Raw genomic sequence first — 17,665 nt, 5'->3', positions numbered from 1 at the left:
ATATTGAATTAAATCTGGGTTTATAACTAAACTTAGATATAAGAATATTATATGGTGTGTTAACACTACACAGTTATAAGTGTTCAAATCGATAATAGTAAAAGTTATTTTGAACGTACCAATACCAATTTAAACTAGCAAGAATGCTTACATCCACTAAATGCTCTACTTATATCACCCCTACCAATTGCTTTCTCGTATCACATTTAAAGTCCTCCTGATTACCTTTAAAGCGATCAATGGTCTTGCTCCATCCTGTCTTTCTGAATTGATTTCTCCCTATGCTCCATCTCGTTTTCTTTGATCTTCTGATTGCATGCTTCTATGTGTACCCTTTCCGACAATCATCTATGGATAATATGCATGCATATAGTAGCAGAACATATTTATTCTGCACCAGCCAATTGTTTCTGGTGTTTTTTTTATCTACGTGAAGCTTCATTTACAAAGGAAAATGTCTTTGGCACATGGCACATTACAGTATCTGATCACAATATACACATACTGCTGATTTCAGAATTTAAAATATTTCCCAGGACAAAGATGCTTTGAAACCAAGCTGCAATGCCACAGGAATAAAAGCATGTTGTACTAAAATGTACAAATAAGATTGTAAATTCATACAAAGTAGACACCCTTATAAAAATATGAACATATTGCCATGAGATTGTGTTAGACATTCACACAGAAAAATAAATCAGTGCATGTCTGCCTCCACATTAACCCATTAACACTTTCTTGTACATTATCACCTCTTTGGCTTTTCAACTCACTAAAATGTGAGAATGCTCTAGATGAGTTGTGTTACATGTCACATACTCATACTGTATTTGTTTACTAATAATTAATTGTTGATATTTTTTATTCTTGAAGATTTTTCTTCATCGCTGACTCATAAAGGTCCCATACTATTGAATAATTCTCCTTGAGTTCTGAGAATTGATTTTTCAGTGTCTCTATCTCTCTGTTCTTCTCCTCCATCTGTCTGTTAAACTCCTCCTGCATCTTTGACTTTGATTCCAAAATGTTTCTCTTGAGTTCAGGTAGGATGATCTTCATGAGGTTTCTCTCTGTCTCCACCCTCATCTCTCCTTCATACATCTGCCTGATCTCCTCCATCTCCTGTCTGTGTTTCTCCTTCATCTCACTTTTCTCTCTCTCTTTTTGATCTTTAAGTATCTTAATTTTTAACTCCAGCTTGGTTCTCTTCTCCACCTCTTTCTCCAACTCTCTCTTTAGTCCTTTCTTTTTCTCATCATCTTTTTCTTCTCTCATCTGTCTCTCTAGTTCACCTGTTCTCTCATTAAGTTGTTTGATATCTCCTTCATGTTCCTCAATCGCTCCCTCTATCTTTCTCAGGGACCTCTGCACCTCCTTTTCTATTTTTTCATTAATTTCTCTCTCATCTCTCTCTTTTCTCTCCCATGTGTCTCTTATGATCTTTCTCTCCATCGCTCTGATCTGAGACTCAATCTCCAGGTAGATCTCACTGCTGTAAAATCTCTCTGTGTTTCCTTCCATCATCTTCTCAATCTTCTCCAGCAGCTCTGAGATCTGTGAATCATCTCCACTCTGATGAATGTTGAGACAGTGAAACCTGTTCCCACATTTCTCTACAAGTCTCTGGACCTCCTGATTCCCTGACTGGACAAAATCCTCAATGATCTTCTTTTGTTCTTCATCAGTAACAGTGAAAAGGATCATAGTGTTCCTCCAACATCTCTCCGCAAAAATCTCCTCCATTTTCTCCAGCATTGCTCTCTCTACTCCAGTAGATTGTTGTACTGGTATGATCAGGAGGAAGGCGTGAGGTCCTGGAGCAGACAGACGGACACAGAGTCTCACATCCTGTCTCACCTCCTCCAGAGAGAGACCAGAGCAAAACCAGTCAGGAGTTTCCACCACAGTCACCTGCTTCCCATTCACCTCCCCCTGTCTGCTCTCACTCTGCTGGATCTCTGTTGATGTATCAGTCTGGATCTTCTCCTCTCTGTTCAGGATGATGTTTACTGATGCACTCTTCTCAGATCCAGCACTCCCCAGCAGAACCAACCTGAGCTCTGATCCAGGGACCAATATTGAAGCTGTTTCTCCACTTACTAGGAAACAAAGAGAATTCACAAACAAATTTTTCAAGGCTATTTTATGTCTTTGTTAATTTTTTCCTTATAAAGTTATATTGTGTTATATAATAAACTCACTTGTTGGAGGAATAAAATCTATGCTGTTTCTTCTTCTTACTAGTGCTGTTGAGACTGATGTTTCTATTCCAGCTGGAAATAAAACACAAGAACAATTACAGTTCAAATGATCAAAAGTGATCAAAACAATTACATAAAAACCCTGACATAAATGTATGGATTGTAAGGTTTGTTTCTCTTTTTAACAAGATGTTGGACATCGATAATATTTTGTAACACAAACCAACAAAAAAATTAAATACTGCAATATTTTCAGCATTCATTTTCCAAATATAGTAGTCAACATTTGAAGTGGATCAAAAACATTCACCAAATTTGTCCTAAAACAAGAACGGGTATTGGATATTGGTTTTAAGAAAACTTTTAGAAAAGGTTTTGATCCACTTCAAATGTTGACTAGTGTAATTTCACAGTCCATGATAACAGTACAACTTCTGACCGTGATTAATTTCCACTCAATCAGAGATTTCTTACCAGAACTCTTCAGTAGTTTGTTTTTCTCCAGCAGGAGTTGTATTTGTCTGTTCTTGTCCTTTAGTTCATTTCTCAGTGTCTCCAGTTGATGTTTACTGGTTTCCAGATCTTTGACTGTGTTCTCCAGCAGTCTCTCTTTCTCACTCATCAGTTTAGCTTTCTCTTTAATCTCTCTGGTTGTTTGTATTAGTTTATCATTAGAGATGTTCAGAAGTTTTTTCTTTTCCTCTAAAGCCGTTTCTTTGCTCTTTTCAAGATCTTTAATCTGTGCGTCTCTTTCACTTAAAAGTTTCTCTGTGTCTTCTAAACGTTTACATTTTTTATTAAACTCTGAGAAACAAATACACAATAATTCCAGTCAAAACTTAATAGTTTTGGCATTGATAATCTAAGCTATACATGTGTTTATACTCGGGGTACACTGTATAAAATTTCTGCAGAAAAAAATTACAGTATTACTCCATATTACTGGCAACTAGCTGCCACTAACTTACTGTAAATTTTATATTTATGTTATTTACTGGCAACAATTTGTTCAAAGTTAAATGAACATTTTCAGTCTTTATCTTCTACAGTAAGTTACTGGCAACCAGTTGCATAATTACAGCAATTTTTTACAGTAATATTAATTGATTTAATAAATCCCCAAAGGGAAATTCACATGCCACAGCACCTTACTGCACACGATAACAAATAGTATAAAATTTTTTAAAAACCAATACATTTACAAAAGTTTGTATAGATAGACACTACATTATACACAGCACCACATTATAGTTTATTGCATGAAGCATGAAGTACATATTCCACATTCCTTTTATCAGTACACAATCAGAGTACTACAACAATCATCTTGTATAGTGTTGGTTATATAAATCTAATTGCTGTTGGTAAAAAAAGACCATTTATAATAACACCTTTGTTGTATTAGTCTTGAGCTAAAACAGTACATAGTCTCCATTTTAAAATATGAAGTCTCCCTCTTCATTCTTACAATGCAAACGTCCTAACCACGTACTGTACATTGGTAGGAATATATTAAAAATTATTAATTTCCCTGTGTCATGAAATCGAGAGGCAGAACACAGGCACAGAAAGCGCTTAACTCAAAATTGGATTCTGGTCAACAGAAACGGATCACAACAACAAGCGGATCAAAATTAAACTTAAACAGGACAAGATACAAGGCACACTCTTCAAAAGGCCAGACACATCACTAGACATACAGAAACAGATCTTTACAAAGCAAAACAGCACAGGACAGCAAACACAGGGGCATTAAATAAGAGAGCAAATAATGAGGGCCATAGGTGAGTGGTGTGAACCAATGACAAGATAATTCATGAGGAGACAAGGGGACTAGCGCATGACATAAGACAGGAGAGCACATGGCAAACCAAAACAAACAATGGCCATGTGCTTCCACACAAAACATGGGACTGCCATGATCCTGACACCAAAACCAGGAAAAGCATGAATATTAAACAGTGAGTGAGTTACATACACTTTCATTAAAGTAGCAAACATATCAGATCAGCAGACAGACGAGACACCTCATATAATTAACGGATTATGCAATTATGTTTTGTTATACAATATGTTTTTTGTTCATACAGAATGCATTTATGATCAAAAGCTTAATTATTTCTGAAAAGATCCCTTATACTGTCAGTAAAACATAAAAATTGCAAATAACATCAGAAGTAACAATTCATTTACATACATATCCAAAAACAAATCTTGTGTAACTGATTTGCTGAAACTGCAAATTATATCATGATTTTGAATGTATGTCAATGACGCCAATTGGTCATGCCAATATGTCTGCTCGGATGCTTTAAACGTTGGTTTGAGAGGAGCCTAAACATTCAATCCCGTCAATCACCTTGATAGCTTATTTAAGCGAGTCAGTCTCCATGCACGCCTTTTTAATCTCCTCCTTTGTTTTTGCTTTTTCCTCTCTTCGCATAGTCTTACCACAGGGGGATTTGAACTTGGGGCTCAAGCTGAGCCTCAGGTTCGAGCTCCCTCCGAGGACAGCAAGCCAAGTTTGTTTACCATTATTTACTAGACTAAGGGCGTTTTCACATTAGCACTTTTGGTGCGCACCCGGGTTCGATTGACATCAGAGTTCGGTACATTTGGATGATGTGAACGCTGTCTTCCGAACTCGGGTGCGCACCTGCGAAACTTAATCGAGTCCGCTTAAAAAGGGTGGTCTGGGGTCCGGTTCATGTGAACTCCAGATAGGTTCGCTGCTAATGTGAGCGCAATCGTACCAAATCGCGGAAGTGAACCACTGTTAATTACGTATTATATGGAATGTCCCACCAAAACAGACGTGTGTGTTTGTGTGCGTGCACTTACCTTGACAACAAAATGTATAGAATGCTTGCTTGACTTTTGCTCTTATTTTTTTAAACCTGTGGTTTTGTTTTCAAAGAAATAATACAGAAACGCACTTGCGTCTGTCTGCCCCAAACATAATAAAGTCGTTTCGATGACAACGGTCTGTCCGCCGACGTCAATTTTTGCGGAGGCATTCAGAAATCATCTCTCTGCTTGCAGTTCATCAATCACGCTTGTCGTCTTCTCGTTTACAGCGGTTGCCAAGCAACATGAGAACGCGCCGGCTGCAGCTTGATGATGCAAGCGTACCGCGGTTCGGATGCAAAAATAATATGTGAACACAGTCCATGGGGGGCATGGGGAGGGGGGAGCAATCGAACTCGGGTTCGGACCAGGCAATCGCACCAAATGTGAAACCGTCCTTAATGCGTAGGCGGACTAGTTAACGTGCTGCTTTTAGTTTAGCATTCTATGCGCAAGGCAGTCATTTATGTGGATCAGTTACTGTAATTTATTGTTTTAATCCTTTCCACAAATGCTACAGCTTTCCATTTGAAATCAGCACAGAAATAAAAGCTGCAGATTTAACTTGGTACAGTACTGATCAACGAATATTTTACAACAGTTTCCCAATATAATGCTGTAAATGATCAATGGATAATACAGAGACTCACCAGCAAACTGCGTAGATGACTCGTTTTTTACTCTCTCTATTTGAGAATGAAGATTTTTTATTGTTTGATCTAAAAAAGAATCATGGCTTAAGATTAAATTCACATCATTCTCTTAGATGTATTCACATGCTGTACTTTATGCTGTTGCAAATGTACATTTAAGATGTTTAATTGAAACTGAATATTGACTTTTCACTATCTAATGTGAAAATTTCATCTGCTACACACAAATTTGATCATAATTGAGACACGTACCATATTGTTTCTGCTGCTGTTTGTGTTCGTGTAGTGTTTTCTCTTGATGAGTGAATTTAGTTTTCTGTTCATCCAGTTGCATCTTCATCTCCTGAAGCTCATTTCTCAGTGTCTCCACTTGATGTTTACTGATTTCCAGCTCTTTGTCTCTCTTTTGTTTGCTCTCTAGGAGAATATTGTCTTTCTCCTGAATGAGTTTGTTTCTTTCCGTAAGAAGGCTTTCTTTGAACTCCTCAAGACATTTAATCTTTGTGTCTCTTTCAGTTATAAAGCTTTTCAAATCTTCAGTATTCTTGGATTTTTCTGTCAACTCTACAGTAAGTGCATAACACACAATTAAAGTTTAATATAGTAATAATATTTCGGTCACACTTTATTTTACATCATTGTATCATTGTCACAGTGTAATTATACATTTAAGTACTAAGTAATTATCATTAACAACATGTACTTACTATAGGGTTGGGGTTAGGATTAGGGTTTGGTTTAGGGTTGGTTGCATGTAACTGTTATTACTATAATAATTACATGCAACATGTGTAACAAAGACACCGTAAAATAAAGTGTTACCAATATTTCTTTACTACACATGTAATAAGGACATTGCTACAGTATGCGGTTGTGAAAATGTGTGTTTTTAGTGTGTTGTGTGGGCTTTGGTACACTATAGGCGGCCTTTAAAGTATTTGTGGTAATTGCTTACTGACCTAAGTGAATATTTCATCATGAAGTCTGTATGAAATTTTAAATGTATCTGCACCAGTCTTAGTTTTATCATTCAGCAGGGAAAATGAAGTCTGATCTCTTGTAACTGCACACCTCTCCTCACAACCCTGTATCACGAAATTATGTACCTATAGTCACATAAATTTGTGAGTCTTTTGCGTGACACTGACATGGTTTTCCGCCTTTTTGCGTGAACATGTCACGCTTTTCTGTTTACGTGTCACTGTCACGTATTTGTTACTGTTTGTTACACGTATTATGTTTCTGTTTAGGGTTAGATTTGGTGTTTGCGTTAGGATGGTTTATACCTTTTTTCATGATTTATTTTTTATATTTTGTGATTTTTAAACCATTGTCACATGGCATTAGGGTTAGAGTTGGGTTTGGGTAAGGATGTCATTTTATGTCAATCAAACCCATAAAGCGAAGCGACAATGGTAAGAAAATTTGACAAAACAGTTGAGTAACAAATACGTGACAGTGTTTTTCAAAAAGTTTGGTTTCAGTGATCTGATACTGGGTATGTGTAACACAGTCTCACCCCATTTCGTCAATATTTGACGACACTTGACCATTCGTCATATGTTGACGTGAAGGGTATACCTTTTGCGTCATTTTTTGACGAACTGGGGACTTCAATACTATTACGTCCGTTGCATTCTCTTTCCTATTTTATTACCATTTGCGCGTCGGTTTAGGGTTAGATTACGCAAAATTAAACAGTGTACGCGAAATTAAACAGTGTACGCGAAATTAAACAGTTGTCACCTGGCGTTGGGGTTAGAAACAGTTGTCACCTGGCGTTGGGGTTAGAGTTAGGTTTGGGTAGGGATGTCATTATGTAAATCTAACCCTAAACCGACGCGCAAATGGTAATAAAATAGGAAAGAGAATGCAACGGACGTAATAGTATTGAAGTCCCCAGTTCGTCAAAAAATGACGCAAAAGGTATACCCTTCACGTCAACATATGACGAATGGTCAAGTGTCGTCAAATATTGACGAAATGGGGTGAGACTGGGTTGGTATGTGTGTGCACGAATGGTCAAACATATAAAGGCCAAACATGCATATAAAGGCTGAGGTTTTGAAAATAGCCATGTTGGTGTGCATAGGGCCCTTAAAGAAGCATTTATTTATCTCAATAAATTCAAATGCACTGTAACATATCAGTAAAGATACTAGTAGAAGATGACTCATCGGTTACAAGCAAAGTAACTCATTAAATTGATCTTTGAATAATAAAAAGCCATATAAAATAGAAAAGGTTATTTCTCTATTTGTGTCATTCACCTGCCAGTAGAGCAGAGTCCTCCATTTTTAATCTCTCCTCTTCAGTCCATGTTCTATTTATCTGTGGAGGGAAATAAATCACAATAAAGCTTTCAAACAATGTGATGCAAGGAGTAAATAATGTCTTTGTTAAATTATTTTTTAGTGTAAATTACTATCAACTGATATTACTATAATGAGAATCATTTCTTGAAGTTGAATTAGACTGACATTGTGTTTGTTTAGTATTAAAATGATTCAAATAATCTGCCAAAGAATTTAAACATGATAGTGCACTTTATAAAAAATATTTAAAAAGGTAACCCATTCTCACCTCTTCTAGACATAATCTACATACACCAAAAGACAGCTCACTTACAGCTACCAGACCAGATATTAGTGCTATGGGTGAAAACAAAGAAACACATCAGAAAAAGTGGACTTACATGTATTTTAAACACTGATATTGTTTCTTCTCAACAGAAATGGAGGAGTAGGGCATCATATTGCCACCAGATAATTTACCTGATAATGATTTTCTATAATTTTGTGTTGCACTATACAGCTTCTCTTATCATGGGTATTAGTGAGTAGTGGAATTGTCCTATTTATATGTCAGTCAAATAATGTAATAATATAAAAACACAAAGCGAGTTGTCTCAAACACATAAAGATGAGGAAGAACATAAGGGGTGATGTTAGACACAAGTTAAAGCACATTACAGTTGTTAGGCAACAGCTCAACAGCTTACTACTAAAATAATTTAAAGCTGTGTCTGAATCGATGGCTGGATCCTTCGAAGAACACAAAAGAGATGTTTCTGACTTATTAAAATAAATATGGAACAATAAAAATATTAATTCTAGTTCTTAAGCAATCATGATTTTATCTATTTGATGTCACATCACATTCGCAATAAAAGTTTTTTAAGTTATCCACATTTAAACTTTACCACCTAGTGTAACATAGTATAAGTTATTCATACCAAAATATTAGACAGGGTTCCCACACCTTAGTTAACTTCAAATTCAAGGACTTTCTAGGTTCAATACCCTCAAATTCAAGGACTAAATGTGGGGACACATTTCAAGTAAGAGCAAGGTTACAAAGTGTTACCTTTTAAGATAGGTTGTTACAGTTCCCTTTCAAGGGAACTTGCGCTGCGTCACTGCAGTGACACTTTGGGGACGCCTCCAGGGGTAAGTGCGTCTGAATGTGTATATCATATTCAACCAATGGGGAGACTTAAAGACAAAGACAGGGTGACGCGGAAGCCAGGAGGTATAATATCGCTATCTAAAATATTGCCATAACGTTGTTACAGGAATGCAGGAAGTATAGCAAAGGAGACGCAGTGTCTCGTTCCCTTCTCAGGGAACAACAGTTACATATGTAACCCGAGACGTTTTCATGTGTCAAACACAACTATGCAAAAAAGCATTTTGGTATGAATCAACATTCGCATATAGAAGATATAAGCATTTAAAGCGAACAGTTTAGCACGTTTGCTTAAAAGGCTAGACATTTTATGATATTATCCTAGACTACACAGGGAACAATATGGATTTTTTTCCAGAAAACTTCTTGCATAAAATAGATTCAAGCACTTTCGAAGACCTGTAGCCTATCTATGTATGTATATTTTCATAAACTTCCTAGGGCCTTGAATGTTTTCCCCCAGATTTACAAACTTTCAAGGATTTCAAGGACTTGTGGGAACCCTGATTAGATTTTGGTCATACCGCTCATGTGCATGTGTGTTTTTTATTGATGTTAGCATCCACCCGATGAGAATCAAAAGATCATCTTCATCCACATTCTGCTTCAGCTTATTTTCATTCTCACAATATTAATGAAGATACTGAGCTACAATAATAAAGACTGTAACTGAGAGAAACTCACTTGGTCTTTCTAATCCTTTTACTTCTACTGTGATCTCTTGAGTTCTGTTTCCGGTGATGACCTGACACACATAATTTCCTACATCTGACCATTTGAAGCCTTTCAGTGATAAGGAAACATTTCCTCTCTCCAGCACCTCCGTGAATCGTCTCACTCTCCCCTCATAGCCTCTCCCCTCAATCATCTGTCTGTTCTTACAGATGCACACACAGTCTGTCTCCTTAAACCATCTGATCTCCATGTCAACAGCACTGGTTTCAGGTGACAGGTGACATGATATATTGAATCCAATCACGACATGAGCACTAGTTCTCTGGGATGTTACAGGGAAAACAAGCTGAAACTCATCTGTAACAAAAAGAAAAATAAAGGACTTAAATGTACTGTAGGCATATGGAAATACACATAATAAAGTATATTTGAATGTCAAAAACTTACTACTGCTTCCAGTTGCCATCTTTGTCTCCTAAATAAAACAAAGCACACACAGTGAGAGACCAGAATGATGTTGAACTGACTCCACATCATCACCACATCACTGACACTGACTTATTTCATCAGATATTGTGCCACACCTTTGCTGTTTACTGATACTCAGATTATTCAGGTTACAGATTAAATTGTCAGTCAGATCTTGAAAACAATGTGGACAACTATTGGACAAAAGTAAAATGTTTCTCCTTTGGCTACAAAGCGTTTATAACAAACCCTTTTTTACACCATGTAGGATAATTTTATACAGAAAAACAATTCATCACAAAACATGACAATATAAAGTATCTTTAATATGCACTTCAGCAGGGTGCTAAAACTTGCCTTGTTTTTGATGTAGCCTCTGCTATGATGAGAAGGCCTATGTCAGCGTCGTGAGAAATATTTCCAAATCATGTTACTCTTTGATTGTCAGAGCAATAACACAGTTAAAGCTGATGTCTCGCCACTTAACAATATAAACAGATACGGATCATAACACTTAAATGAACCGTTATTTTCCTTAACATAAAAACTTTCACTTTCTCTTATACAGTAAGTGCCTGCAGTGGTTCCTGCTCTCCGATGTCATTTGGAAAACTGTTACAAAGCTCCGCCTTCTTTTAAAGTTATCCAGCTCAAATGCTGTTTTGCGCTCCAGATTTAAGAGTGCCACTTTGTTACACACTAACTGTGTGTATGTATAAGCTTAACCTGTAACAATGTGATATATCTGTCTTATGCATCACATTTAAAGGTTTAGTATTTTTAACCATGTTATTATTTTTGTTTTAAATTATTTTTACTCTGTTTTGTCTGTTGATTGCTTTGCAAGAATGGTGTCAGATGCATTTACTTACCAAGTCTACTGTTCATTTGACATCATACTTCCATGTTTTTTCAGATCACAAATTAAAAGGTTAAATTGAAAGTACAAAGCATGGTACATTAAAAAAAATACTAAAACTGCTTTTAAAAAAGTCAGCCCACAAATATTCAGCTGTTTGCCATATTTAAATATGGCAAACAAAAATATCTGTGCTAGCCTAAATACCACACCTATCACTGACATACTACAACATACAACAGAAGATACAAATACAAAATACAAATCAGTAGATACTAGGGAAATTAGACTGTATATATATTACATACAGTGATTTGTATTAAGAAATTGTGTGTGATTAATAAAAATGATTGTAAATAAAGTATTTTAGGTATAGGAGTGGTATATTTTGCCTAAGGTTACTGGACTATTTTGGGGGTAGTTTTTTTGGCCACTGGCTTGGTTTTGCTATGCAGACCTGGCAACCCTGTCACTTATCCTACTGGAGTGGCTCCCAGAAAGCATCTTGGCACGAACCTCCACCAGCAGGACCTTGTTTACGGCCTCACTAAAATAATTTTCTTATTATAACCCACCACTCTCTAGTATGGGTATGGTCAGTGTCTGATGCTCTTTTATATGCGTATGGCATTATTTAAGGGCTGATTACAAGGCAAAGATCTAAAACAATTCTGCTGCGAAAAAATTCAAGATCATTTGCAAACTATAAAAAATATGTTTGATTTTTTTCTGAATCACACACATGCATATTTAAGAGATGAACTTACATGAAATGTAGATGTTTTTACTCATTTTATACATTTTACCCTAAATTTATTCATTTTTGTTTATCGGCCTGACAACTACTTGACCCAAAAGACTAAGGGGGCGTGTACACCAACAATCGAATTGTATCTGATGGAAGTGCCACACTTTTCAAAAATGCCAAACTGCAACTGCAAACGTCGAGTGCCCCAAGGTCAATGTTCAAAATGTTCAACTTTGGGCGAAACGCTCAGCTCATCAATGTCACTTCTCACTCGGCCGTCCGATCACTGTGAAGTAGGGGTGGGACAATCAAAATAATAAAATGAATCATAGCAACCAAAGCGCTTAGCTGAAAAACGCTGGCAAGTGCCCATAGTTGGCATCCGCCTGGCGTTTTTAGCCACATTTAAACGCTTTGGTGTACTAAGAACATGCATGTTAATGTTGTTATATGAAAAAGCATAGAATGTGGTATAAATATATTTATTAAATAAGACATATGCCAAAACAAAATACTTCAGTAAAATCAAAGTGTGTTTCACTTATCATCTAACTGAGACCATTTTAACTGTACTCCATATGAGGGCTGTTTTACCTCCTTATATAAAGCACCTAAAAAGATTTTTTTTAAACACAAAATGTAAAAGGAAGTTCAATTTGCCACACGCTGATGGTACAGTTTTACACAGCTGTTATTGAGTCAGTAGTGTGTACATCTATATCTGTCTGGTTTGGTTCAGACAAAAGTAGATTGTTGAGACAGCTAATAGGATCATTGGTGGATATTGTATGCTGTGTAAGTACTGTGCGCTTCTGAAACCACAAAAACTTCTTTGTGTACATACTTGACGGATAAAGCTGATTCTGAATTAACAGGATTTTAGGAGGATTTCAGGATCTTCACTGCTGATTCATGAAACTCACACATTAAGGAGTAATTCTCCTTGAGTTTTAAGAGATTGTTTTTCAGTGTCTCAATCTCTTTGTTCTTCACGTCCATTAACTCCTCCTGCATCTTTAACTTTGAATCTAAAATGTTTCTCTGAAGTTCAGGTAAGATGATCTTCATGAGGTTTCTCTCTGTCTTCACCCTGATTTCTCCTTCATACATCTGCCTGATCTTCTCCATCTCCTGTCTGTGTTTCTCCTCTAGCTCAACCTTCTCTTTCTCTTTTTGATCTTTCAGTTTGTTAATATTTCTCTCCAGCTCTGTTCTCCTCTCCACCTCTTTCTCCAACTCTCTTTTTAGTTCTATCTTTTCCTCTTTATCTCTTTTGTTTCTTATCTGTCTTTCTAGATCAACTGTTCGCTCATTAAGTTGTTTAATATCTCCTTCATGTTGCTCAATTATTTCCTCTATGCTTCTCATGGTGTTCTCCACCTGTTCTTTTAATTGTTCCTTAATTTCTCTCTCCTCCCTCTCTTTTCTCTCCTCTCTGTCTCTTATGATCTTTCTCTCCATCACTCTGATCTGAGACTCAATCTCCAGGTAGATCTCACTGCTGTAAAATCTCTCAGTGTTTCCTTCCACCATCTTCTCAATCTTCTCCAGCAGCTCTGAGATCTGTGAATCATCTCCACTCTGATGAATGTTGAGACAGTGAAACCTGTTCCCACATTTCTCTACAAGTCTCTGGACCTCCTGATTCCCTGACTGGACAAAATCCTCAATGATCTTCTTTTGTTCTTCATCAGTAACAGTAAAAAGGATCATGGTGTTCCTCCAACATCTCTCCCCAAAAATCTCCTCCATTTTCTCCAGCATTGCTCTCTCTACTCCAGTAGATTGTTGTGCTGGTATGATCAGGAGGAAGGCGTGAGGTCCTGGAGCAGACAGATGGACACAGAGTCTCACATCCTCTCTCACCTCCTCCAGAGAGAGACCAGAGCAAAACCAGTCAGGAGTTTCCACCACAGTCACCTGCTTCCCATTCACCTCCCCCTGTCTGCTCTCACTCTGCTGGATCTCTGTTGATGTATCAGTCTGGATCTTCTCCTCTCTGTTCAGGATGATGTTTACTGATGCACTCTTCTCAGATCCAGCGCTCCCCAGAAAAACCAACCTGAGGTCTGATCCAGAAGTCAACACTGAAGCTGTTTCTCCACTCACTAGAAAACAGGTAATTATATTTTAAGGTAATTATATATATAAGATTATTGAAATGAATCTTATTTGTATACCTAAAACTACCAAAAAAAATGTGTATTACTGTATATGATTTCATAATTAACTCACAGTGTGGAGGAGGATGTTCGATACTACGTCTTTTTCTTACTGGTGCTGTTGACACTGATAACACAATTTGATTTGGCAAATGTTATATTGCATTATGGAGCATCATGGTAATAATTGAATAAAAACTAAAATAAATGCATCATTGACTTAGTTATTGTAATTTTGTGACATTAGTAATTGTAATTTTGTGACATTAAAGGGGTCCTTTGATACATTTTCACTTTTTTGAACTTTAGTTAATAATGTTGCTGTCTGTGCACCAAAATCTACTACAAAAAGAGGGAATATAGGACACCTTTATTTGGGGCAATACTACATAATAACATATTAAAATATAGTTATTTTTTTTAAAGTATATAAATCATTTGAATTTAACATTACAAAAAATAAGATTTTTTTGACCATATTACTAAAGCAAAAATATATAATAACTTTCACCCCATCAGAGATTTCTTACTCTCCAGTAGTTTGTTTTCCTCCAGCAGTAGTTGTAGTTTGCTGTTATTTTCTTGTAGTTCATTTCTCAGTGTCTCCAGTTGATGTTTACTGGTTTCCAGTTCTTTGACTGTGTTCTCCAGCAGTCTCTCTTTCTCAATCATCAGTTTATTTTTCTCCTCAATCTCTCTTTGTTTTTCCTCAACCTCTCTGGTTGTTTGTAGTAGTTTATCATTAGAGTTGTCTAGAAGTTTTTCCTTCTCCTCTAAAGCTGTCTGTTTGCTCTTCTCAAGATCTTTAATCTGTGCGTCTTTATCAGTTAGGAGTTTCTCTGTGTCTTCTAGGCGTTTGCATTTTCCATTTAGGTCTGGTAGGCAAATACACAAAAAAATCAGTTATAAACTTCAACTGGTTTTATTCCTTGTAAACAGTCACTGAAAATTTAATTGGAAACTATGATATGATTGATACGATAACGTATAGTATGTTTGCAGGTGTAGGAGTCTGTTTAATGTGGGATTTATCACAAGATGTTTGAACCGCTAGAAATATTTCAAATAATTAGCTTGTCTTCATAGATGTATGTGGCAGTGTTAGTGCTGTAACACATTTTACCATGATTTACTCCATTCCACAGAATTCTACAGATTTCCTCCTAAAACCACCACAGTTAAAATCTGGTGTTTCTCTCTTTATTGATGTTCACATCTTATAATGTTCCCTGTCATGACTATGAGCTGATCGTCTACTTCTTTTTGTGTATGTGTGCATGTTGTTGTTTGCTGTTTTGACAGGTCTCCTCGTCATTCTCGTGCCTCTCCTCCCTCTTGTTATTTCATTTTTACACCAGCAGCGCATCTTCTTGCGCACCTGCCCCTCGTTATCTAATTATTTCACTATTTAGCTCCCCTTTGTCTCTTGTCCTGTGCACGACTGACAGATTTCCATGCCTAGTATTGTTTTTCAAGTTTTTAGTCCTAGTTAATATATTGTGATCTCCTGCTATCATCGTGGAAAATCTGCTTTCTCCACTGTGGATTTTTCCTATGTCAGCTTGCCTAGGCAGGACTTTCGCTTGCTTTTTGCATGCAATAGGCTTTATGCCCAGCTGCACTACTTCCTGAACTTCACCCAGCTCCTTGTTTCCTGTCTGCCATTATTGGACAAACTGATTAATCCAGTTGTGTCTGATTATTGTTGTTGTGACTTCTGAGGCACACCTGGATTAATCAGTTTGTTTGTGACTACTGAGGTCAGGCACAACTGGATTAATCAGTTTGTCCAATAATGGCAGACAGGAAACAAGGAGCTGGCTGAAGTTCAGGAAGTAGTGCAGCTGGGCATAAAGCCTATTAAATCGTCTCTCTCTCTCTCTGATACCTTCCTGACAGTTCCCCAATATGATGTTAATACAAACACTTACCAGCTAACTGTGTAGATGACTCATTTTTCAGTCTCTTTACTTCAGAATGAAGATATTTTACTTCTTGCTCTGGTAAAACATAGTAGCTTTATTAAATGCATATTTAAACATGTCCTGTTTGATTATCATTCTGGATTGTATTTTTTTTTATCAGATTTATACTGAAAATTTACATTTAAGAAGCTAAATTATACTGAATATTCACTTTCTGTGGGAACTCCCACAAAACAGATTTGGTTATAATTCAGACACTCACCAGATTGTTTTTGCCGTTGTTTGTGCTCTTGCAGTGTTTTCTCCTGGTGAATATATTTTGTTTTCTGTTCATCCAGTTGTATCCTCATCTCCTGTAGTTCATTTCTCAATGTGTATAGATGAAGTTGGTTGGTTTCCAGCTGTTTGACTGTGTTTTCCAGCCGTCTCTCTTTCTCAATCATCAGTTTGTTCATATTGTCCATTTGTGTCTCTTTCTCTTCAAGCTGACTTTGTGTCTTCTCAAGTTCTTTGATTGTTTCCAGCAGTTTATCTTCCATGTCTTTCAGACATTTGTCCTTTTCCTTTAATGCCATGTCCTTCATTTGAAGCATCTGTTTGCTTTCTAGGATAATATTTTCTTTCCTCTGTATCAGTTTGTCTCGCTCTGAATAAAGTCTTTTCAACTCTTCAGGAATTGTGTATTTTTCTAACTCTAAGATAATAGACAATATTGGTTAAAAGATTGCATTTTTTATAATTTTGGACACATATACAGTTGCTAGGGTGTTTTGAATGGTTGTTAGGGGATTGCTAAGTGGTTGCTAGACTATTTTGTATAGTTGGTTACTGGCCCAAGTCAAAGCATACTCCAAAATCTGTATGACATTCTGGTCTCAATGTGATCTTTCAAAATAATAGCACATCTCTCCTTAACATGCTACATTATTTAAAGTATCATTTATGTCCACAGAATAAACAGTGCTCGATGTGACCATTTAACTGACCCACATTTAACTGTCCAACTCAGACTATAACTTTAACTGATCCTCTATAGACTGACTGTTTATAAGCATACTGCACTCTATAAATAAAGGTGCTTAAAAGGTTTTTTTTATATCAATGCCATAGAAGAACCTTTTTTGATTTGACAAAGAACCATTTAGTCAAAGGTTCTTTATCGTTTCTTTTATACATTTTTATAATCTGAAGATGTAAAACAGAAAGGTTCAGATGTCAAAGGTGGTTTAAATAACCCTTTAGACAGAAAAGATTCTTCAATGGCATTGAGTGTGGTTTGAATATGAAAAGAAACAAATTTCTCTGTTCCACTCACCTGACATTAAAGCAGAGACTACCATATTTAATCTCTCCTCTTCGTTCCAGCATGGGCGGAAATCCCGGGGGGGTCGGGGGGGACAGGACCCCCCCTATCTGAGGGTTGTCCCCCCTAAATTATCATTAGAATATGTGTATTGAAAATAATTTAATGATTTATAATACTTAAACTAGTTGTGTAAGAAGTGAAACAATACAAATGCAAACGGAGCAACAACAAAAAAACGTTTTAAATATTTGGATTCCCCCTCCCTTGCCTCACAGTGGTTTGGTCCACTGCCCACGCCCCTTTTACCTCACCACCACACATTCCGGTGGTAGAGAAGTGTACGGAGCCGACGC

The 17,665-nt window shown here is 36.7% G+C and overlaps 2 protein-coding genes across 2 annotated transcripts; both read right to left on the bottom strand.

Annotated features, from left to right (window-relative positions):
• Positions 1–109: 109 nt before the first annotated feature.
• On the bottom strand, positions 110–10,796 carry LOC135732197 (uncharacterized). The gene is made up of 10 exons (XM_073814710.1): positions 10,670–10,796; positions 10,292–10,319; positions 9,854–10,201; positions 8,285–8,352; positions 7,972–8,032; positions 5,954–6,265; positions 5,699–5,767; positions 2,676–3,005; positions 2,202–2,273; positions 110–2,099 (listed from the first exon to the last, which is right to left on the bottom strand). Exons 2-10 carry the CDS (start codon positions 10,308–10,310, stop codon positions 862–864), a joined length of 2,517 nt encoding a protein of 838 aa, XP_073670811.1. The 5' UTR covers positions 10,311–10,319; positions 10,670–10,796; the 3' UTR covers positions 110–861.
• Positions 10,797–11,996: 1,200 nt separating this feature from the next.
• LOC141282216 (uncharacterized) lies at positions 11,997–17,365 on the bottom strand. The gene is made up of 6 exons (XM_073814808.1): positions 17,322–17,365; positions 16,269–16,700; positions 16,013–16,081; positions 14,612–14,956; positions 14,155–14,208; positions 11,997–14,027 (listed from the first exon to the last, which is right to left on the bottom strand). The coding sequence occupies exons 1-6, from the start codon at positions 17,344–17,346 to the stop codon at positions 12,799–12,801; spliced, it is 2,154 nt and encodes a 717-aa protein (XP_073670909.1). The 5' UTR covers positions 17,347–17,365; the 3' UTR covers positions 11,997–12,798.
• Positions 17,366–17,665: the final 300 nt, after the last annotated feature.

The sequence above is a fragment of the Paramisgurnus dabryanus genome, chromosome 5, assembly GCF_030506205.2.
Source record: "Paramisgurnus dabryanus chromosome 5, PD_genome_1.1, whole genome shotgun sequence".
NCBI classification, from domain to species: domain Eukaryota; kingdom Metazoa; phylum Chordata; class Actinopteri; order Cypriniformes; family Cobitidae; genus Paramisgurnus; species Paramisgurnus dabryanus.
This window is presented reverse-complemented; position numbering and strand designations above follow the sequence as displayed.